Source organism: Typha angustifolia, chromosome 3 (assembly GCF_048772165.1).
Source record: "Typha angustifolia cultivar Huaian chromosome 3, ASM4877216v1, whole genome shotgun sequence".
In the NCBI taxonomy this organism is placed as follows: Eukaryota; Viridiplantae; Streptophyta; class Magnoliopsida; order Poales; family Typhaceae; genus Typha; species Typha angustifolia.
In genome coordinates, this window is record NC_133241.1 from 6,412,314 (window position 1) to 6,435,113 (window position 22,800).

At 33.9% G+C, this 22,800-nt stretch overlaps 4 protein-coding genes across 13 annotated transcripts; 2 read left to right on the top strand and 2 right to left on the bottom strand.

Moving 5' to 3' along the window:
- Positions 1-451: 451 nt before the first annotated feature.
- Positions 452-3,421, top strand: LOC140758321 (two-component response regulator ORR41-like). 2 transcript variants are annotated; one of them, XM_073094433.1, is made up of 4 exons: positions 452-623; positions 2,755-2,901; positions 2,968-3,087; positions 3,186-3,421. In XM_073094433.1, the coding sequence occupies exons 1-4, from the start codon at positions 606-608 to the stop codon at positions 3,246-3,248; spliced, it is 348 nt and encodes a 115-aa protein (XP_072950534.1). In that variant the 5' UTR covers positions 452-605; the 3' UTR covers positions 3,249-3,421. The 2 variants fall into 2 exon arrangements, with proteins under 2 accessions (XP_072950534.1, XP_072950533.1); XM_073094432.1 differs by lacking the exon at positions 452-623 and adding an exon at positions 2,484-2,663.
- Positions 3,422-3,807: 386 nt separating this feature from the next.
- On the bottom strand, positions 3,808-8,408 carry LOC140780088 (B-box zinc finger protein 24-like). 6 transcript variants are annotated; one of them, XM_073125416.1, is made up of 4 exons: positions 8,257-8,408; positions 7,832-8,037; positions 4,373-4,681; positions 3,808-4,287 (listed from the first exon to the last, which is right to left on the bottom strand). In XM_073125416.1, the coding sequence occupies exons 2-4, from the start codon at positions 8,012-8,014 to the stop codon at positions 4,051-4,053; spliced, it is 729 nt and encodes a 242-aa protein (XP_072981517.1). In that variant the 5' UTR covers positions 8,015-8,037; positions 8,257-8,408; the 3' UTR covers positions 3,808-4,050. The 6 variants fall into 6 exon arrangements, with proteins under 6 accessions (XP_072981517.1, XP_072981515.1, XP_072981519.1 ...); XM_073125414.1 differs by having other exon boundaries at positions 7,832-8,159; positions 8,257-8,406; XM_073125418.1 differs by having other exon boundaries at positions 7,832-8,031; positions 8,257-8,400.
- Positions 8,409-11,455: 3,047 nt separating this feature from the next.
- LOC140758073 (transcription factor bHLH153-like) lies at positions 11,456-13,246 on the bottom strand. Of its 2 annotated transcripts, none has more exons than XM_073094090.1 (6): positions 13,028-13,246; positions 12,421-12,594; positions 12,267-12,332; positions 12,102-12,167; positions 11,968-12,015; positions 11,456-11,852 (listed from the first exon to the last, which is right to left on the bottom strand). In XM_073094090.1, the coding sequence occupies exons 2-6, from the start codon at positions 12,568-12,570 to the stop codon at positions 11,727-11,729; spliced, it is 456 nt and encodes a 151-aa protein (XP_072950191.1). In that variant the 5' UTR covers positions 12,571-12,594; positions 13,028-13,246; the 3' UTR covers positions 11,456-11,726. The 2 variants fall into 2 exon arrangements, with proteins under 2 accessions (XP_072950191.1, XP_072950190.1); XM_073094089.1 differs by having other exon boundaries at positions 12,267-12,335; positions 13,028-13,244.
- Positions 13,247-15,688: 2,442 nt separating this feature from the next.
- LOC140758152 (uncharacterized) lies at positions 15,689-22,741 on the top strand. 3 transcript variants are annotated; one of them, XM_073094223.1, is made up of 14 exons: positions 15,689-15,845; positions 17,209-17,347; positions 17,431-17,785; positions 17,879-18,065; positions 18,145-18,379; positions 18,448-18,516; positions 18,627-18,728; positions 18,913-18,953; positions 19,976-20,109; positions 20,182-20,245; positions 20,356-20,449; positions 20,522-20,631; positions 22,262-22,287; positions 22,404-22,741. In XM_073094223.1, exons 2-14 carry the CDS (start codon positions 17,308-17,310, stop codon positions 22,498-22,500), a joined length of 1,554 nt encoding a protein of 517 aa, XP_072950324.1. In that variant the 5' UTR covers positions 15,689-15,845; positions 17,209-17,307; the 3' UTR covers positions 22,501-22,741. The 3 variants fall into 3 exon arrangements, with proteins under 3 accessions (XP_072950324.1, XP_072950325.1, XP_072950326.1); XM_073094224.1 differs by having other exon boundaries at positions 15,711-15,845; positions 17,195-17,347; XM_073094225.1 differs by lacking the exon at positions 15,689-15,845 and adding an exon at positions 15,861-15,951.
- The last annotated feature ends 59 nt before the right edge of the window (positions 22,742-22,800 follow it).

The following is a 22,800-nucleotide window of genomic DNA, read 5'->3' on the forward strand; positions in this document are numbered from 1 at the left end:
TTTCTTGAATCAATTATTTCTTAGTAAATATACTTGGCATCTCTTTCTTTGACAAATGGAGTATATGTTAGAGTCACATATGATTCATCATAATGATAATGTTTTTGAATGCTAACCATAAGTTTTAAGATCTAAGAATAACCCTAAGGGAGTGTTTACGTTAGAATACGTTCTATACCAATATTATTATACTTATATAAGACGTACAGTATAAGTTATCATTGGTGTTTCTTCCTAAACTATGGTATAAGAGAGATGAGATCCCGAATAAGATTTGGTTATCTGGACGTGTTTCTTGGGCCAAACGCAATCTTGGCTTCAACCACCCAATCCATCCCATTTTAGTATCCCCTCTCTCTCTCTCTCTCTCTCTCTCATATATATATATATATATAGATATAGATAGAGCATGGAAAGATAGATAGATAGGTAGATAGTTGAAGTAAGAGAAGAGAATAGCATAGCGTAGGAGAGATGGCGGTGGAAGCCATGACAAATGGAGGAAATAACAAGAGTGGAGAAGAAGGAGAAGGAAGAAGGAAGGAGAAGGAGAAGGAGAAGCACATGATGAACAGTGGCATGTCTTCATCCTTTCCACTTTCCCAATGGCATCACAATCCGAGGTGATCCATTCCTCTCTTAGTAGTTTGCTATTCTTCTTCTCTCTCTGTTCTCTCCATTATGGGAGTGAGGTGAATAATTAGTAGGTTTTATGAGGAGTTTAGTGTTGCTCTTTGATCTTATTTGGCCCACAAAGATTTGGTCAGATGGAAATAGTTGCTTATAAGTGGAGTAGGAGGTCAAATACTGCCATGTCGAGCTTATTGTGAAAAAATGTTTATTATTCTTATATTTTTATGCCAAAAGGAGAATGTTTTCATTAAAAAAGATAAAAATAATAATTTATTTGGTTTTTGACTTTTGAGGTTGCAACCCTTTATTATGGAACATGGAAGTTTTACCTCTTTTATAGTGTAATTCTAAGTTATCTCATAACCTTTTGTTAGATTTGATGCAAGTCTGTTAGGTATATCGACCGCATGCATCTAATGACTTTAATAATATGTAGCTTCTGTATTAGATTTTGAATGAAATTAGAGCTGTTGTGTATAATCTATATAATAAGCAGATGTGTCCATATGTATTACAATCTCCAATACTTAAAAAATATCATGTGTCGCGAGGATTTCAATAAATATAAATTATTGTTTGAGTCAGTAATTTTATTTACACTAAGAGTTCATGAACTGCTTATCGAATTAGTATTTTTTATTGAACAAATTTACTATCTTCCAAAATAATTTTGCTGGGCATGCTCGTATAGCATCCACGTGGACTAGAAGTCACCTTGAACTCAACTTACCACATCTAAAATGATATTTTCCACTCAAATTGTTATTAAATCTAGTCTAACCTAGGAAAATGGAGGATCTAATTTAAAAGTGATGAAATATAGAGGGTTCTAACCACAAAAGTTCTTAAATAGAGCACATTATATGCATGTTTCTAAAAAGACCCACTACAGTGTATTAGTTCTATTTCGTCTCCTACTAACCAATTTCCATTCTGGGCCTCCCCATTTTGCTGCTCATGTCTGGAGGCCATTGGCCCCCCATCCAACGGCCAGGAAGAAGCCACGTATGCCACCCATGAAACATGAGCTTCACTTTCTTAGAGTAAATTTTTGACCAAACTAGCCGTCTACCGAACTTTATTTACCAAAATAGATCTATTTCGACGCCCTAAACTTAATATTAAAAAGGGTTATAATTTACTATAGCCGTCGATAAAATGCTAATAAGTTTAATATTTTACTTTTGGATCAGTTGGCGTCTTATCTTCTAAGTAATAATATTGATTTTATCAGTATTTTTTAATTTAAAGAAAAATGATGAATAGTTAAGCGTCTTATATTTTAAAATGTTAACTGTTCTATGTGTTATTAAGAAGTTAAACTACTCACTTTTGAATCATCCATTTTACAAGTATGAAATGTAATTACAAAGAAGATAGAGAAACAAATAAAGCAATTTTGATTGAATCTTAATTAAACCTCAAACGAGAGAGATATATATAAATATATAAAGAAAAGACTTAGAGCACCGTAACTTTATTCTTAATTATCTATTTTGGTCATAAAATATATCATTACAAAGATATGTAAAAAATCTACTATCGACGTTCTTATATGCAATTGGGATCCCTACTCTAAATTTTAATTTTAAATTTTGCCCATTGTTTCATTATTTTCTAAAATGTATATTTGGAGTTTTAATTTAAATGTATAACGTCGATAAATTCAGCATTTTACTTAGTAGGTATAATAGAAGATACTACCCATTTTAGTATAAAATTTGGGTGCGATCCATTTCGATAAATAAGGTTTGAGAGAAGGCTAGTTTGGTCAAAAGAACTCTTAGTGAGCTCACTATCCTTAAAATGGAAAACGAACCTCTATTAATAGTACGTGACACCCCCAAACTTGAACACTAACACCCCCCCTTAAGTTACATAGCAGAAGAACAAAGAGCTTTAAAGCACCTCAATTGCTCTCCTTCGCCATTAAAAGATCACTAATAAGATGTGTACAACTTCTTAGCTACGTAGCCATGGATGGATCAACCTGCAAGGTTCTTCTCGTCGAGGATAACGAGATCAATAGAGTATGAATTACTTTGTTTTGGATAAGTTGTGTCAATAACCTCTGTGTATGATTCTATTCTCATACTTGGATTGATTTGATTTCTTATGAAGGTGGTGGTGAGAAGGCTACTGGGAGAGTTGAACGTGAGGATAGAGGAGGCGGATAACGGCAAGGCGGCGGTGGACTTTATCCGGGAAGGAAGGGCTTATGACCTTATTCTCATGGATAAGGAGATGCCTATCATGGATGGCCATGAGGTTTAATTGTTCTTCTAACCATCTTATTAGTTGAAGGCTTGATGTTAATATTGGAAGTCTTTGTAGGCCACGAGACAGATGAGATCGTTAGGAGTTTCGACGCCGATCGTCGCGTTGTCGGGAAATAGTTTGCAGTCCGATAGAGATCTCTTCATCCAGGCAGGAGCTGATGATTTCCTCTCAAAGGTATAGATTTTATTTTCAATTTTTTTGTCATCATAAATATTGGTGTTTTAGTTGTTTGTTAGAATTGAAACGTTTCTTTAAATGGGTGTTGTGTGCAGCCACTTTCAAGAGGCAAGCTTGCTCATATCCTTGCTAAGTATGGATTAAACCATGGTGATTAGGGGATTAAACCTGTTTGATTTTGAGATGTAAATGTATGGCTTTTGTTGTACACTACAAGGTGATGTTTTGTTTGGATGAGTTAAAAGAGTAGGAAGACAATGTGGATAGAAGTTGGTGGTGTATATCTTGTCAAGAGTGTAAAAGTTTGGATTGTGATTTGAATGGGAATATGTTTATTACTTGGGTGTGTTAAAAAGTTTCTTCTATCTTCTCTTACTCTCTTCTGATAATTATCTCATCTTTTTGTTGTAATTAAAGGTTCATTCCTTTAAACTATAGAATCCAATTTTAACCTCATAAATCTAACTGCAAAGTACAAAGCTCAAAGCATGAGTACTGAATTTTCTGAACATTTTGATTGTTTCAACTTGCAACACTACATTTGGGTCATTGAATTCACCATTTCAGCATAATTATCAGCTGGCATAGTTCTGAAGAGAGAAGAGTATCTAAATTCTGAAACCCTGACAAGCATATTAGGGAACCTATGCATACACTAATATCAAGCAGAGTGAAAATTACTGCCAGGAAACTGAAACTACCATTAGATCATACATCTCACAGTAATATATGGTTTTATATCCTATATATTTATATATATGTACTTACATACTTAGAAATGCTGAGTAACTCTTTGGACACAGCTTTCAGAGATACACAGGAAACTCTAAAAGCAACATAATTCCAAGATACCGAACATAGCTGCCTCGCAAATTAAGTATGTGGGCTAAGCTTACAATTTAACAGATAATAATAGTATGGCGATAACAGTCATAACAGAAGCACATGCAAGCTTCAATTTTATCCAAGATCTGGGACAACGAAGAACTCCTCATCATCAGAGAGCTCGATTCTAGGCTTCTTGAAAGGCATGCTGGATTTGCTGGGTCTGTGGAAGTTGGAGCTGAATGACGGTGAGGTGCGGAGCTCAGGGACTTCAGCTGCTGTAAGCGTTGCCTTTGGCATTTGGTCTTGGAAGAGACCAATGTCGGCAAACCAGTCCAATTCTCCAAAGCCAAGAGAAGACTCCTTCTGAAACTAAATGTAGCAACCATATCAAAATCACAGAGAACTGCTTGACAGAAGAATTCCGATGTACTGATGAAATATTCAATGCACTTACTTTGTCGCTAGATTCATAATCTGACAACTGCAGGAAGTCATCCACAGCCCAAGATGAGGGCGTCAAAGGTGGAGGAGCTTGTTGTGCTGCAGGAATTTTCGGCACAAGGAGGGGTGGGCTGCTCTTAGGTGGCTCAGTGTGGCATTTCTCCGAGTCGTTATTGCACGCTGAGCTCAGACCCACGCGAATTCCAGTAGCTAGATAACGTTGGTGATCTCCAGACAGTGTTCCAGGGACATGGATGGGCTCATCGCACTCACGGCAGAAAAGGGCTCTATCCTCAACACAGAAAATAAAAGCTGCCTTCTCCTGGCAAGTATATGAAAGAGGAAAAATAAAAATGGGGCTTAAACTACCATGAATGAAATGCTCGCAGGCTGCAGAAAAGAAAATTAATTGCTGAATTAAGATAGTTGTGACTAACTGGCAATGTACTTAACTGCATAAGGTATACAAAATTTGTTACAAGGGTTGGAAATCAGAAACTTCAACTTTGGTTTAGCTTGCATACAAGCTAATGACTAAATGCAATGCTCAATTAACTAAACAATCCTTATCCTTCTAAGAGGCTCGAGATAGCACCTTGTCCCTCTTTTATGTGTACCATCATCCATTGTTTATGGTGGAAAGTTCAATTTTAGGGTTCTGAAACTTCACTTTATGATCTTATTCATCATAGTCCCTAGATACATCTAGCAGACCAAGTTTGTCTTTATGTAATGGGTGATTCGAGGAACTGAAGTTCTTTTACCCGACATATACAAAGTCTGATCTTTATTTCATAACTTCTGTTCAAGTGGTTATTATGCAGGGTCATATTTTGTTCTATATGTTATACTGGTATGAGCTTCAGCTCAGAGAGAAATTTTACATAACAAATCAAACAAGGTACTGCTCTTCTGCTGCTGGTTACTTTCTTTCTGATGAGAAATAAGATATAACTATTCTGATAAAGAGAGATCAAATTCTGTTTCCATTAACAAGCGAGTAGTTAATTAGTTTGGTTGGTCCTGCAAGGTGTTGACTAACATGTACTTTATAAATTTTTATTTGTATTTATGTAATTGACAAATAGTGTTTCAAAACATAACTTTTATTTATATAATATGTCTAAATTTTATATATGAGCAAATGTACAAGTTATAAGATGTTTAATAAAAAATATTAAGGTGAAAAATTAATTTTGAATTCAAAGTATTCAAAACGATTTTAAAATCATCATTAAAGTGCTCAAACGATGTTATAATGGTTGGAGTAATATGAAAAAATATTTAAGAGCACATGAATGACAACTCTACATTTAACTCTATTGTTTGAACGTGCCTTGATTGCCGTTTGAATTTACCAAAACATATAAAAGACTGTTTGAACGCACTTTGGCTGTCGTTTGAAATTATAGATTCTATAGATTTAAGTCAGGCATTCAAAGTGCGTTCAAACGAGATCGAAAAATCTTCATAAATGCTACTTTATGAAATTTGTTTGGAAATCTTTTTATTTTATCTCTAAGAGAAATTTTTTAATCTACTTTATTTCTAAGAGAATCCATGAAGAATCTTTCAAGAAATATTCTACCTTATCTCTAAGAGATATAAAAATGAGTTTTAATCGAACCCTAGAGAAACTGTCTATCAACAGTTTGAGATCATATTTTGGAGGCCACTGGAGACTATTTCTCAGCTTAGGATGAAATGTGTTGAATTGTTTCAACTCTACGTATCTATATCTGATCTAGAAAAACTATGTCTTGAGGCTTATTGAAATGGAAGGATCAATATCGAGAGTAATTGATGTTTGAAAACTTATAGAAAGCAGCGTATCGCAAGGTCTATTGAGCAAGGTTGGTACAGATTGAATCGTAAAGATTGTTGAGTGCTCTGTAAGCTTATCTGTAAGTTTATTGTTAACTGCTACAAGTTTTAATGATTGATTTCTATCTGAATTTGGATCCGTAGTTTTTTACTTAGTTTAGAGTTTTTTCATATAAAAAATGTTGTATTTACAATTGTCTTTTCACACATTGTTTGTACATATTATTATAGATAGTGTGTGATAGATCTCATTGCTTAGGATGTTTATTATATTTTTTTAATTGGTATCATATCATACCTAAGGATTCTATGTACGTCAATTTTTCTCATACTTTAAAGAAAATTTACGCTATTTTGCAATTTATATATTACTATCATCACTTTCTTTATGCCACAGAGAGACATAGGGGTGGGTGGAATGACATTAATGTATGATATATAATTACACTGATATTTCCAATGAGCATATCTACACAGTTTCAGATCATCTCGTCAATTGGGTGCATCACTAGGGTACTTTTAGTTGGTGCTGGAGAGGTAAATTATAGGAACTAGAGAGAGAACTATAAAGCTACTGTCATTCAGCTGAGCTATGAAAGATAGAGAATGTCTGACAACAGAAATAAGTGAGAAACCCTTGGAAACAATTCACTAGTTCTGAAGTTAATGGGTCCAACTAAATGGTAGGAACCATATTAACTGTCAAATCACCAATGCATCACATCTTGCATGATTTGTACACAGCAAGTTATATAAAGGAATAACGAAGAGATCAGAACTCATCTATTTTACTAACCTATCAACAGGCTAAATTTTGGGTTTTACTGCAGAAGTGAGATGGCAAAAACGGATGGAAGCCAATTGCCGAAAGGAGAAGTAAAAGGAACAAGGTGGGAGATCAAGCAAATAGAAGAGATGAGGCAGTGAAAGAGTGAGGGACTCATAATGTGCAGTGTGTACTTATTTCCTAGCTTATCAAGGAATCGAGTCAAGTTTTCATACCTAACACTTCAAAACATTTCCGCATGTGTCAACATCATCTTACATGATTATCCAGAGCTACAGGTCAACAAGCATCTCTTGTATAAGTTGAAATAACTTATAGTCCTTTGCAAATAGAAGAAGCTACAAAACTGAACCAACTATTCTATACTTGGTGAAAGATCTCTTGTATCAATGTGAAGGTATCATTTTATATATGCAGGACAGCAAGTAAAATCATACAATTAACCGCAGCACTTGAAGTATTGATAAGTGAAGATTGTTTTTTCATAGACATACACATCTCTTGAGCATATATCTGAAGATTGTTGCTTTCTTCCATAGTATGATTCAATTACAAATGGATCTTTGTTCATTAATCATGATGATTTAGTTAGGACTGATCAATAATTTGGAGTTTGGACCAACTAGAATTTAATTCTGGTAGCTTCACCAATAAATTGGGGAGACAAAATTAGAACAAACATTGCCAAGCATAGCAAGAAATGATGCTAACTGAACCCCATCCATATGAAAATCTTATAGGCGCACCTCAAAGCTTTCAATTTGTTTTGCAGGCATTAAGTAACAACAACTAAGCAGAAAGAAAACGTCAAATTAGAACCAAGAAGAAACTAAAGCGATTGAGTCATGGAATATAACCTACCTGGCAAATATCACAGCGAGGGAGCTTGTTGGAGAGGCACTCCAGGAGAAGCCTCTGGTGCTTGCTTGCGAGCTTATTCGCCGCATGGATCTCGACATCGCAGCTCACGCAGAGAGCCGCCTCGTCAGCGCAGCATATCACGCTCGCCGGCGCCTTCTCACAAACATCACACTGGATCTTCATCTCTCAATCTCTTCTACCTAAACCTTTCTCCCCCAAATCAGCAAACCTATTAAAAATTGCTCCTTTCTCTCAAACATGCACACTATGTGGTCCAACAACACACTTGAACGGTTCCTTTCTCAGCAAGAAGCTAAAACTATACTAACTTGAGCAAATATAAGATGACCCACATGAGCAAAAGCAAGTAAAAAAGGCAATACAGCTCAGATAAGATCAAGGGTGAGCAAGGAATGAGGACATACCTTGAGGAGGGGAAATCTAGAGGAAGGGATTTGATTGGGCCGTCGCAATGGTGTGGAAGGGGAGGGAGGAGAGGATAGATCTCGCGTATCTGTGATCCTCTGCATCTTGGTGGTAGCTTTAATTGAGAGAGGAGATTGGAGGCAAGTGGGGAAGCCTTAGAACTTGTGGCTGTGAGAGTGCTTGGGGAAAGTTGTGGCCTTGGAGGGTCTTCTCCTCAACTGCAAATTAAATAATATGGTGGGGCCCTACATGACTACATGCATCATGCATCATGCATGCATGTGCATGCCAACATTAGTCATAGCAGAGGTATGGGTTTCAAATCTCATTTGGAATTGGATGATTTATATATATATATATATAAATTAGGGAGATATGGTAATAATTTATTAAGAAGATATGGTAAATTATGGAGGTATGGATCTTAGCCTTTTGGGAATGGTGGAAAGCAACTTGATCTTTCTAATTTATTAAGAATTTCTTTTCTAAATAATTTTTTATATTTTAATAATTTTGTGATTAACACTCTGTCTTTCGATTATTCATAATCTATACCTCCGGTTTTTTAATTTAAGAACTTAAACATCTCTCCTCGAGAATGCAACTATTATTATTTTTATCATATTTTACCATAAGGACGGCATTACACATAGCTTAAGGATTAGGTGGTGATAATAAAATCACTAATAATGTATGGTATTATTTTAAAATTTTCCTTTGTTTGTTATGATTATGAAATGAGATTCCCCAATTAGCATTAACATCACCTTTTAAGACCATTATAACAAGTCAACATGTGAGGCTTCTTTTGCACAAAGAGAACAAATATATAGATATATATATATATAACCTCCAAATTTTAAGGACTAAGGATTGATTTCCTCTGTCATTTGTTAGCAAATTTAATATTCTTTCTTAGATACGTATATGCTTTATTTCTGTAACCTTGTCTGAATGTCGTTTTTAATGTTAATTCATGGCCTACTAAGTCTAATTAATGGAAACAAAAGAGAGGAGTTGATTTGCAATTTGGTAAACCTATGTCCCCTTTTTGCAAAGCTAAGTATGTGCTCATAATATCAACATCCCTCTTGCCCAATAGAATCCTTGTACTTTAGTGACCTCTTCATTGTGACTAATTCTATTTTTAAAATAATTGAGTTGCTTGAATTCAGCTTGAAATTGACTCACAGGCTGACTTATTCAGGCTCAGCTTGATAAAACTTAAATTTTTATATATAATATTAATTTATACTTTAGTTGAGTCTTATTTACAATCTTAAATCAAGCTTGATTCAACCGGGTTAATTAGGTTTGAATTAGACTCGACTCGAAGTTAAGTGAACCGAGTTTTACACACTAACCCTAACCATAATGTTATTAGTCTACAGCACCAACTTATGCTGGACTAGTCTAACAACTTTGTTAGTTTGTTGCATTATAGGAACGATTATTCCTTCTCCTAGGGCCTCATTTGCAAAATCTTCTTGCAGTTTGGGTATTTGGCAGCATGTAATAAGTAAAAACATTTTTAGTTTTATTTTTATTAATTTTTTACTTTAACTGCTGTTTATAATTTGGTATATGCTTGAATTTTAATAATACCAGCCAACCAACATATGAGAAAAAAAAAATTAAAGAAGTTATAAAAACATACCAATCTTTCTAATTTTATTAGATATTATTATGTGTAAACTCTCCTCATTTATTTTTTGTGACATATTGTCTCATCAATTGTATACAACTTTCTAAATATCTCTTCTATTACTTGTTACTTTATTTATTTATTAGAATGAAAAATATAATAACTAACGTTCTTTAACAGCTTAAGCTTTTAGTAATTAGTGAGTTAACATAATTAAAAGCCCTAAGTTAAATCTTACTAAGTCGTTGTTTAAAAATATAAAACATCCATCCGTTTAAGTCAAACTCACTTTCTGGGCTTACCTAAATGTCTTTAAACTTATAAGTGAGGTGGAGTGTTAAAATATGAAACATAAAAATTCACCGTTCTATAATAGCTTAAGTTTTAGAATAATTGGTGAATTAACACCGTTAAATAAAATGTTTACTTGATTGTCAAAATGGTTATTTAATATTTATTCATCTATACGGTCAAATTGTCAAAATAAATAAATAAAATAGTCTATGAAAAAATGGGAATAATTTGTGTGTGTGTGTATCATATATAAAATTTTAAGTATTTCTATTTTCATTTCAGTAATTATCATTTAACTTTGATTCATTATACTTTTTAATTAATAAAAGAAAAGGATAAATATGTCAAGGTATTAGTGATAATAAAAGCATATAAAGCATAAGAACTTGTAAGGAAAGCTAGAAATTACAACAAGGGCTTCCAAATTATCTTAAAGAAATAGTGGAAAAGTATATGCTCAATTGGCCACCCCACAAACACTTACAATTTCTTCCTCCTGATTTATTTGATGATTTAATGGGTGTGGAAGTCTATTGTGTCAAGCTATTGGCTTGGCATTTGGTGCATTTATTACAAAATTTATGGGATTTTGATTGCTTATGTGCACTATGGAGTTGTGGTAATGTGGTCCTTGTTTGCCATGGATGAGAGGTTTAGTTTGGCAAACTAGAAGTTTGTGGTGCCAAAATGCCAATTGCCAAGTTGCTTGAAACTAATGGCACCAGATCATCTAATGCTCCAAGTGCACAAATTTATCCTTTTTTCTTGATTTGATCCACTCATGAACTGCCAAGTACCCCACTGCAGGAAATTTATGCGTCGGATGGCTGCAAACAATCTTCTTTTCGAGCAATCGGTTGCATTATATAATTTCGAGCATTAAAGATACGATATATATTGTTGTTTTGTTATCTACTAGCTTGATCTCGCCAAGCCTTATCATTTTCTACTCAGAAGCTTCTGCATATTATCTTTACATATTTGGATCAAGTTTACACTCTTTTTAAGTTATCTCATTACTTGTTTTATATCCATTTCAGTTCATTGTTCTGAATGAGAAATTATGTCAGCAGTACTGTTACTCATGTTGTCTTTACAAACATGATGCTTTGCAATTTCCAACCTAGCAAGAAGAGTTTCTTCTCTTCCTATGATTTTATGTAACTATAGCTAAATTGTTATGGTAATTTATATCAAAAGAAAAATGTTGTAGTTCATGACAAACATAATAATTTAGTACTTGGTAAACATTGGCACCAGATGAATGTTTGTAGACTTTAAGACATAGCTCATTAGATAGGCATATGAAGGACATATATACATAGGAGGGAAGACACACATGATAGATGTATAATAATTTCAGGTGACTAAGGCTGTTACATGTTGGATTTGAATGAAATCTCTATGTTAGGAAAGAATATGACTTCAAGTTAGGACTGAATAATGGATGTGTCTGCAAATTTTTGACATGATCCACATTGATTCTCTTCTTCTCTACTGATGCATAGGTTGTGATCTTGGAGATAAAGATCATGGGTTCCTGCTTGAATCAACTGGTGTCCATAAATCAGCACCATTGCTTTGAGCAATTCCAAATGTTGTGTCTATTGGCATGAGACAGAGACCGCGATTTCGCAAACTATAGTACTCAGCCTCCTGAAGCACACAATCAGATATTGAAAATTATTCTGTCTGCTTAAATCCACCAACTATTTATAATATATTGTGAGACTTCAAACTGAGAAGGGGAATAGAATTAAAAGAATCTTACCTCCGCTTTACTGTCGATCGTCGTTCGCATATATGGAGCACTCAACACCTGCGAATGCCACAGTCTATTAGATAGCAACTTGAGCTTTTTTGGGTCTAGAAGAATAAATGAGACTAGTAGTATGGTCTTAGAACCTTTAGTTGATCATGGAGGAATTTAATGTATCCAGAGGCTTCCTGGAGAACTGAAGCTGTATCTGACTGCATAAATAAAACAAAGTTGTTATGAATCATTCAAAGGAGATCAATTATTTTATTTTATCTTTCTGATAGTCAACTAACTGATCAAAGGCTACCAACCTTTCCAAAAGGAGAGACTAATTGTTGCAGTGCAGCAATCCTCTCTCCAATCTTGTCCTTCTTCTCCTTCTTGTTAGTCACAACAACATTACACTGTTTATCAGTGATCATGCCTATATAATAAGCTTGTAGAGAAAGGAACATTAAATCAAACCTTAGTACTTGTTGAGCCTTCTGCATCAGTCCTCAGCTTCTTGGCTCTCACACTGCCATAACTGGTGGTGCTGGAATTGATGCTGCTATCAAAGCAACTTTCATGGTTTCTTCGTTTATGATCGAGGAACCCCGCTATCATCATCATCATCAATTAATCCAAACTAGATCTTCTCTGTTAGCATTTTAGCAACAAGTTTTAAGTCCAAGATAAAATAGTCATTTCTGATGAACTACAATGCTGCATTTAATACCACAGTTCATAAGAAATTCTTTTTTCTTCTGATCAGTTGTATTGTGTATTTGATTCTTATACTAAACAGATATTTAGTTTGATTTTATTTGTGAAGGACCTTGTCTTTCTTCATTGATCTATATAAATTTGTGAAGAAATAACAATCAAACTGAAGAAGTATCATGGTACACATCTTATTGCCCTTAAACAAAAGTAAAGTGATTGATTGCTTAGCCAAGCTTGGTAATTAGAGTCTCTCACAATGTACCTCAGAATGCTACATATATATATAAAAATGTTGCATATATAAGTTATGTTTCAAGTTAGTATTTTAATTTATAACATAGAAAATCATAGTCATCAGAGAACTTACCCTGACTAGATGGATACGAATCCCGAGAGATCCATCGATAGAGCGAGAGAGAAAGAGAGAGAGAGAGAGAGTTTGGAGGTTTTAAGAATAATGTAATGGAACATGGAAGCAGGCTTTTATAGAAGAAGCCATTGGTGTTGGCAATAGATAGCTTGGTGGAATAAGCTTTAATTCATGGAGTTTAACAGCTAATATCCAACCATGGAATGGGCCCTGAGAAATGAATAGATGATGCTATCTGGCGTAGCAAATGTTACTTGCTACTACTTTATATTGTCTTTGGATTTGGATTGAGTTACACTGACAAAGACAAAGGATGCTTCCTGCTGCTAGATGTGCAATTTGACTCCATCTTTGTGATATAGATGTAGTATTTGACTAAATGTTTCAGAAAGTAAAATTTAATTCTTTTTAATATTTATTTTTACGTAATTGTCACCGAAACTTTTAAAATATTATAATTGCCACCGAAATCGTTGAGCTCTTTCAAAAATATAATTCCGTTAGTTAAATTTAATTAATTATGATTAAAACACAACTTAGATTAAAAAAAAATTAAAAGGTATTTAATATTATAATCAATTCCATATAGTACAACAAAATAATATCTTCTTTTATGTGAGATAAAAAAGAAAAAAAGTTATTTTAATTATTTATATATATTTGTTAATTTTAATAATAATCTATTAGGAATAATTTCGGTGGCAATTTTAATATTTTAAAGAATGTCATGGCAATTACTATATTTAATAATTTTCAATAGAAATTATCTTTAAAACCCTACAAGAATAATCACATATTACACTACCAAATAGAGAAAGGAGCAGTAACCTTTTTCTTCATATATATTTCATGGAGGATATTTATTAAGTTAATAATCAAAAATTAAAAATTTATTTATTTAAGAGTAAAAAGTATAAATAAAAATAACTTTAAGTCATATAAGTATAAGCATAAGAGAATAAGGTTTTAATTCATATACATATATATATATATATATATATATATATATATATATATATATATGTAACACAAAAAAAGAAAATAAAAGATACAATATTATAATTAGACAAATAATTTAACTAATTTTCCACAGGAGGGTTATTAAGTATAATTCCTAGGTTATTATTGTTATTAATGACCATTAGTTTTTTAATTTACTCTCTGCCAGGTGATGACGTGGGACAAAGAAGTAGTAGCACAAATAATTTAACTCGGTCTTACCCAATAAGAAAAAAATTAACTCGGTGGGACCCAAGGTTAGGACTTGGGTGGGGTCCACGCGTTCCTTTGGTCACATCTCCCACCTCCACACGCAAGTAGCAATCTATCATTTATTTTATTTATTTATTTATTCCTCTCTCTCTTACTTAATCAATGATATTTTTTAAGGTTTTTTTTTACGTATATATATATATATATAACTTTAAAGAATTCTTTAATTATTTGTATGCTTCTTCCAAAAGGTTGGATAGTTATAAATAATTTTTTTTAAAAAAATATATGTGCATCCAAATATTAAGGAAAATTTACGAATCACACCCTATATTTAATCTATTTTGTGATTCACACATCGTCTTTTAAGGTTTTTATAATCTAATCCTTACTTTTTCTTTATAATTTGTATTTAACATACTTTGTTAATTTAAATAGTACCCGCAATATAGAATATTCGATTATAATATATAAAATAATTTATAAATATCTAAATTACTCGTATCTTTTTTTAGAGGAGGAGCAAAAAGGAGAAAAAATAGTGGTGATGGTACTTTAATAATTTGGTTAATATTAATTAGTCAAAATAATGTTATGGTGTTAAACGAGAATTATAGAAAAAAAAAGAGAGATTAAGTTATAAATTCGTCAAAAATAGAGTGTGAATCATAAAATAAATAAAATATAGGGTGTAATTTATAAAATATCCAAATATAGGGTGTACAGACACACATATACTCATATCTTTAATTTTTTTCCCCTTTTATTTAACCTTTAAATATCCTTACATAAAGAGTTATTATAAAATCTAAACTTTTCTAATAATATTTGTACAAATTAGTAGGACAAGAAAAAGCTCACTAACATTAGAAATACAACTTAGGTATTCGAACGGGACATTGCGGCGTTTAAACATCAGATTCCAAGGAGATTGAGTTCTTGTTCGACATAAGTTAGTTTTTAAATTTTTTTCTCTACACCTATATAAACCAAATAACCCAATGCCAAAGGTTAAGATTGATGAAAAATATTTAAAATCTTTAAAAAAATTTATTTAGAATATTATCGGCGATCAGGAGATACCAGAGAAATGAAATCTATCGAGGAGGATTTTTGACCGATTATTGTTGCTTTCTTTCTCCGAGTAAATTGATGTCTTGAGAGTCACTCAGATAGAATATCCGATCTTGAAGATCACTGAGATTGATTGATTAACTACGTGAAATAATTCATCACAAATTCGAATGAGTATGAAATCTTCAGATAGAGCAATGAGATTTGGTTGATAACATATAAGATATTATTATACGGACAACATTATTAATGGTTGATTTTATCCTAAGAAAGACAATTAAGAATTCTGGCTGTGTTATAGAAGCTTATAGGGTGAAAGTCTTTAGGAATAAGAAATTAAGAATGATATTGGTTGTGCTTAAAGCCAAGCCGAGTCCATAACGGGTCGGGTAAGCGGGTCGCATAGGCGGGTTCGGGCAACGTAATTCGACGCCCTAATTCGATCACCACCTCTCTCTCTCTCTCTCAGAGCAATTGGTGGAATCGGCGGCGGATACCAGGAAGAAGATCGGCGAGCATAAAGAAAACGGTATCTTTCTCCTCTGCCTTCCCGCTTTGGTTCTTTGTTTCTTCCTTTCTCGAATTTCATTACTTGCAGAAAGGAAGAAAAAAGTTGGAATCTTTTTGACAATTTGGTAATGGCCATACTTGGCATTCAAAATTTGTCCTCTTAGTAAGATGGCGATCTTGTTATTAGCTCTTCTTTGTTTATTTTTTCCATTTTGTTTATAATTATGGAAGTTAGAATGAGAATGATGGTAAGCGGATGGTTTGTCCAATGTTTTCTTTTTTAATTTATCGTTGGGAGATAGTTACTGAACAGATAGTTCACAAATTTTTATATCTTGTAGTCGAATAATCAATAATATAGGATTATATCCTTCTATTTTTTCCCGGATTGGAAATGATGTGCATGTTTTTGGGATTATACTTTGAGATGGAATTTATCGACTATTGAGTCTGAACATTGTTCAGATGATGGCTAACTTGGAAAATTTGCTGCCCACATTTGTGTGACTATGTTGAAGTATATGCTACACCACCTAGTCTTCCTTATCATGCTAGCCAAATGAAAATAAAATTCTTTTTCCTTTTCTTTTATTAGGCTACTTTTCTACTTCTTTGCTATAAAAATACTAAATTTCTTTTACTATTCTTCAAGAAAAGCTAAAAATCTTTTCTCTCTTAAATGTGGAATATAAATGCTTTGATCATGTACCATGTTGCTGCTATATGTATCTAATTTTCACCTCTCATTCCTGTAGAACAGAACTCCTATAGGTGTAGCATTTTTTAGAAAAGCAAATGCACCATTTTTTAGCATTTTTTAGATCTTATGAGAATCTACTCGTATCTTGTTTACATGTATGTTTTTCAATATATGTAAATTTGAGGGGTACTTATAAGGCGATTATCAAATTTAGAGGGAAACACAGGTAAATAAAGGATTTCAAAGAGGTGCTCACATAGATATCAAATTTGGAAATACATGCATATCCTAATACACATGCCTCTTTAAATACAAGGAAACAAACACCACCTAAATGTTTTTTCTTTAATTCTTTTAACTTGTATTATTTTATTATGATGCAGTATTTGTTCTTGTGCGTTTTCTGCCTACTTGATTTATCCTTGGATGAATATGGAAGAAGTCATCTTGGAAGATTGATGGGGCAGGCATTTGATCTAATGATATAATTATTTTAATAGAAATAATAGGAGAAAATTCACAATTCAGAAAGGTGAAATCAATTGATCCAACCTAACAAGAAAACGTTTTATCATATTTTTAGTTTTCTATTTATACGTTTTGTTTTTGTGAATCTTGATAAGATGTTCTTGGTCATTCTTATCCTCTCATCAGCATTGACACTTCAGGTGTAATTGAACAGGGAGGGAGTTTTGAATGAACTTTGGATAGATAAGCTAGGGCATCTCAAAGCTGCTTTGCTATCTTCTCTGATCTCTTTGGGGGTTATCTCTTAGGCCTTATGACATCTGCACAAGGATCACCATCATTGGTGATTTTAGGTTATTTTCTTTGTGCTTTCTTCACTTTATTTAATCTTTTCCTCCTTCCACATTTTATTTTTCCATTTTTGTGCTGTTATCAGTTCGAGAGCCTGAAGGATTCTCCATTTGGAGAGGTCCCCCATTCAACAATGACCAGCCAGATCTCAAGCTTGAGAGAGTTCCCTGCACTGTTGCAAAATTCAGTGAAGATGGATCTAAGATTTTGGTGATCAAAAGCACCTCTGTTATCACTATTTATGATAGCAGTAGCTTTGCGGAGATAAAATCCTTTGAGATCCCCTCTGTTCTTTCTGCTGTTTTATCTCCACGCGGGACATATCTCCAGACATTCCAGAAATCCTCTACACCGCAGGAAAAAAATGTTACTATCTGGGATGTTGAAACCGCTGCTCCTGTTTTTCAACTGTTCCAGAAGAATATGTCTAAGACAACATGGTCCGTCATAGCACCTAAAAATGCCACTGATTATTGGGTAATATGATTTTCAAAATGTTCTCTGACTGATTGCTTGGTTGGATTAATCCTCAGGCCGTCGGTTCAATTTTGCTCTGATGAATCTATTGCCTGCCGGATGGCAACAAATGAGATACAATTTTTCGATTCGAAAGATTTTTCTAAAGGAATTATCTATAGGTTGAGAATACCTAGTGTAGCTGCAATGGAGCTTTCCAAGTCTCCTGGGTCCCACATTTCAGCATTTGTTCCAGAATCTAAGGTTTAGTAGTTTAGTCAATCTGGTTTATTTTCCTAAAATAAAGTACCTCCTGTAACAGTCTTGGTTTCCTCTCCCTCAGGGTATTCCAGCTAGTGTTCAAATCTTTTCTTGTAACAAGGATGCACAGAGTCAGCCCGTTTCTAGAAGAAGTTTTTTCCGTTGTTCCGCTGTCCAATTGCACTGGAACAATGGCTCAACAGGACTTCTTATCATTGCTCAGTCTGATGTGGACAAAACTAACCAGAGTTATTATGGTGAAACTAAGTTAAACTACTTGACGACTGATGGAAGCCATGAAGGAGCGGTTCCTCTCAGTAAGTTTCTCTCTAGTTATAGAACGTAATTATTCCAGCAGGTTGTTAACCATAAGAATAATTGACAGGAAAAGAGGGACCTGTGCATGATGTTCAATGGTCTTTCTCGGGTTTGGAATTTGCTGTTGTTTATGGATGTATCCTTCTCAAAATTTCCATTTCTCCTATGCTTTTTTTATGTTCAGACACCTTGAACTTTATAATGTTCTATGCATATCTTCTATCACTCTTCCTTGACTTTTGTTAGACATGCCTGCAAAAGCAACTGTATATGACAAGAAATGCAATCCTCTGCTTGAACTTGGCCAAGGTCCTTACAATACAATAAGATGGAATCCAAAGGGGAGATGTATCCTTTATCGTAAACTTATTTTGAGAATCAATCATGTGATTGTTGTGTTTACCAAATGTGAGGAGGCAATTTCGGTATAGATATTCTTTAAGGGCGGGTTAGGATCTACTAAACTACGTCATTTCTAAAATGCATTCATTTACCCATCTATATTTGTTTCCTTGATTCTTTTATTAAACAGTAATATGTTTGGCAGGATTTGGTAATTTGCCTGGCAATATGGTAAAGTTGATGGCTTCCCAAATGTTTGCCTTTAATTTTGGCACTAGAGGAATATTGTCTTAAATGTCTCATAGGAACTTCTCACTGTTAAGTTTGTAGCCATGATACTATTGAGGACTTAAGTATGACAGAATATCTAATCTTAGTTCATCAAGCTATTTGTCCATTTGATGCTAATGAACAATTTCAAGTATTTACTATTTTACTCCTTACATGTCTCCTTATTGTTACACCTTTGGATGCCTAAAGAACTTTCAGTGTTTGGCATTTGCTAATAATCTAATATATGTTTAAGTTGACAGTTTTTTAGCATGGTATTGCTACTGCACTTAACGTCATACAGTTTCTCTCAGGGACTTCTTTCCCAATTCTTTCCCCCTATTTTGACTCCCTCAAATGCCCTTGCTTCATCATCTTCGTTGCCCCTGACACCTGTCCTTCTCTTTTCTGGCATGCCTCGTGCCGACAGGATCATAACATGTCTCTCCGTCCCAATCCATGAAATTTAGTTTGCCATAGACATAGCAGCTTTGGAGGGAAATAACGGAGAACCGCAAGTATATCAATAGAGTCTAGAAGCACTTTCTTAGTGTTAGCAGAATTGCAATATTTATGCTTATGGTTAAGCTGCTCCCTGGGAAACAAATATATTGGAATATTTTATTATCTTTTTACTGTTTGCACAAACCAAGCAATCTGGCTCTGGAGGGGACAATTGTGTTATGCTAGTTTTTTTAAGTCATGCTCATATATTGTCATACATATCCTAAATGATCAATACGGGCTTTACAGTTGCAAGTCCAATGATAAGTTGTTTTCTCCCATATATTTCTGTCAAATGTAATAATAAGGTTCCCACATTACATATTACTATAAATGCAAACCAGTCATTATTTTGGCAATAAAATAGAAAGAATTTTCATTATTCTTCTATACTCCGTTTGTGATCTAACTTTTTCTTCGGTTAAATGACTTTTATCCTGTTTTCTTGCATGTGACTTACTTTTCTTTCTTCTATCCAGGCCTTTTGGGATTTTTCAGAAAAGAAGTTGCTTGGAACAACAAAGGCTGAATGTTCTGTCACAAGTGAATGGTCTCCTGATGGACGTTATTTCATGACTGCCACAACAGCACCAAGGCTACAAATAGATAATGGGTATTCCCCCTTCAGTACATTCTCAATTATGAGTTAAATTTTATGCTTAACACAATCCACCTTTTTTTAAAGGATAAAAATATTCCATCACGACGGGTCTCTGTTATTTAAGAGGATGTTCAGTAAACTGTATCAGGTACCTTTGTAGCATAGCATATTCCTTTGTTGTACTCCTTTAATTTGTTTTTCTCCTACTATTTTGACCACCAACATACAAATTTGTGGTTGCTGCTGTTACTCATGCAGGTTGACTGGAAGCCAGAAGCACCTGAAAGATTTGGTGATATCGCTGATCTGATCAAGTCAGTCAACACTTTAAAGATTGAAGAAAAGAAACAAGGTTATTTCCTTTCCTGCATCAGTTTCTTTCGATTAGTTGATGTTTGCTCATGAGTGTCAGGTATTGTTTCAGCACAAGATCCAAAGTCATCCACATCAACTAAGACAACTACAAATACTGCACCAAAACCTGCTGCATATCGCCCACCTCATGCAAAAAATACTGCTTCTGTTCAGGAAGAGGTCAGTATTAATCTTGAAGATAATGAGAATTTGGTTATTCAAACTTTACTGATCTATTAATTTTTGCTGCTTGAAAATAAAATAAACAGCTGATGTGAAGAAATCCTGCTTGTTAATAAATTACAAAAAAGTACTTTTTCTGATATGCGTGGGATTTCCTAGTCATTATTCATGAATGAATTGCTGGCAAGGCATCACAACCTTTAACTTGTAGGTAGTTAAGATTACACTGAAGCAATCTACAGAATAAATGGACTTCTCAGATTAACGAGGCTAAGAATTTTCGCTTGACTTCCTTATTAGGATAATTTAGTATGTTCTTATAATAATTTGATTTGATTTGGTCCATTTAACACAAAAAGAACAACCTTTGAAACTGTAAATATAATCCTTCTGATACTTGGTTTACATTTTCTAATTGAAAGATGTTACCCCGATTAGCTTAACTAGGGCATAACTTTAGCAGATTCTGGGGGAGACTAACTATTTTATAGGAAAACTCATTTTGCTGATTTGTTCATTCAATAATTTAATTTGACATGGCCCATTATTTTATTTAGTAGATAATCTCCATGAACGGTAAGATGCAAATGAATTTTGTACTTGTAAATTATTTTGACACAAATAGAATCTTTAAAATTTGATATAATCATTCTGATATTTTGTTTGCTTTTTTTTTTTTTCCTTAAGGAAAGATGTTCCCCTGTTAGGCTAGCTAGGGTCTAATTCAGATTGGTGGATCAAAAGGGAACTGGATCCGGTCCATCTTAGCTTAACCCTAGAGAATGTCTGATGTTAGGTGGCCATGCATATGGAACCTATAAGTGACCCATATGTGAGCACATTATACATAGCAGCCCACATATGTAGCCAATGTGAGATCCGTAGAAGGACTATATAATGCACATGTTGGGTTTTTACCCACCATCACCATCTATGGTAGGCAGTCTATAGGGTCGATTTCATAATGATGGATCCGAACCTAATGGACCAGCCTGACTAAACTCTGCAGTGCTCAATTGGAGTCTAAATAGAGGGTGCTGCACGTTTCATGTTCGGCATGGGATTTGCCCAATCCAACCCAGAACAAACTGTCTGTAGTCTTAGCTGTCACAGACACTTTGTAAGGCTCCACTTACAATCATGTTTTGAAAGTTCAGCATTAGTTTTAAATACCTGGCTTAGACCACACCAAAGCTGTCAATTTACTCTTGATTATTTTAGAATTTGTTTCATCACAATTCTACAAAAAGTGTCTCACTTATGCTCACTGTTAGATGCCTTCCCAGCCCTCTATTCATTTGCTAATATTAGTTTGACATAGCAAGAACAATAACAAATTTTGGCCATACTGATTTGGTGCGAATTTTCAATTTTGACGTCATTCTCCAATATAAGAGTATTACAATCAATTTTGTCCTTTTCTCCTAATAGGTAGACCCTTTATTCCATTGAAGCTTTCATTTAACTTCTAGCTCCACTGCTGTTCTTATCTCATCGATCAGTGCTAAACTGCTAAACTGCATTGAATTGTACACTTAAACTGCAAAATAGTATTTTGTTTCCTTGATCAGTCATTTTAGAAATTTAATGTTTTCTTCTCTGGTACTTACAATTCTGCAATTTACAGTTGTTTGGGGGAGTGGCTCCTTCACAGTAAGTTCCTTATACATTTGCTTTTCTCTTATTCTTTTAATATGTGAATTTTAAACCTATATAAAGCTGTAAGAGTCTTAAGGTCTACTGACTATTTTGTTTTACTTGTACTGAAGAGAAATGAGCAAAACTGCATTGAGAAACAAGAAGCGAAGGGAAAAGCAGAGGGAGAAAAAGGCTGCTGAAGCATCGGATGCTACCGATGGAAGCTAATACCATTAAAAGATTTGCTGCCACTTTTTTTTTTATTATTCCGAGGTGAATTGTTTTTTTACCACGAGGTGGGAGATTTAGCACAGATTATCCTCAAGCATGTAAAATGCTTAAGGAAGTGGAATTGGCTTGTGTTCTTTTACCAATGAAGGATGGTGATTACCCCCATCAAATTCTGTAAACTTATAGGTACATTTCTCATAGTATGAGAGCTAAAAGATTTTGATAGCCATTTCAGTAACTGTGCTCCAGTGAAATTGTGCTGTTCTTTGCTGATCAGATTTACAAATGGAAATTATA

What these genes read in the sequence shown, in the direction of transcription:
- LOC140758321 (XM_073094432.1), top strand. Translation starts at nt 2,610, where the DNA reads ATGGATGGATCAACCTGCAAGGTTCTTCTCGTCGAGGATAACGAGATC. An exon ending in AGGATAACGAGATCAATAGA is followed by an intron (nt 2,664 to 2,754) that starts GTATGAATTACT and finishes TTTCTTATGAAG; the next exon opens with GTGGTGGTGAGAAGGCTACT. An exon ending in CTATCATGGATGGCCATGAG is followed by an intron (nt 2,902 to 2,967) that starts GTTTAATTGTTC and finishes AAGTCTTTGTAG; the next exon opens with GCCACGAGACAGATGAGATC.
- LOC140780088 (XM_073125416.1), bottom strand. Translation starts at nt 8,014, where the DNA reads ATGAAGATCCAGTGTGATGTTTGTGAGAAGGCGCCGGCGAGCGTGATA. An exon ending in CTCGCTGTGATATTTGCCAG is followed by an intron (nt 4,682 to 7,831) that starts GTAGGTTATATT and finishes TATACTTGCCAG; the next exon opens with GAGAAGGCAGCTTTTATTTT. An exon ending in ATTATGAATCTAGCGACAAA is followed by an intron (nt 4,288 to 4,372) that starts GTAAGTGCATTG and finishes TGCTACATTTAG; the next exon opens with TTTCAGAAGGAGTCTTCTCT.
- LOC140758073 (XM_073094089.1), bottom strand. Translation starts at nt 12,570, where the DNA reads ATGATGATGATGATAGCGGGGTTCCTCGATCATAAACGAAGAAACCAT. An exon ending in AAGGCTCAACAAGTACTAAG is followed by an intron (nt 12,336 to 12,420) that starts GTTTGATTTAAT and finishes GTGACTAACAAG; the next exon opens with AAGGAGAAGAAGGACAAGAT. An exon ending in TCCTCCATGATCAACTAAAG is followed by an intron (nt 12,016 to 12,101) that starts GTTCTAAGACCA and finishes TGGCATTCGCAG; the next exon opens with GTGTTGAGTGCTCCATATAT.
- LOC140758152 (XM_073094223.1), top strand. Translation starts at nt 17,308, where the DNA reads ATGACATCTGCACAAGGATCACCATCATTGGTGATTTTAG. An exon ending in AATATGTCTAAGACAACATG is followed by an intron (nt 17,786 to 17,878) that starts GTCCGTCATAGC and finishes ATTAATCCTCAG; the next exon opens with GCCGTCGGTTCAATTTTGCT. An exon ending in TGTTCAGTAAACTGTATCAG is followed by an intron (nt 20,246 to 20,355) that starts GTACCTTTGTAG and finishes TTACTCATGCAG; the next exon opens with GTTGACTGGAAGCCAGAAGC.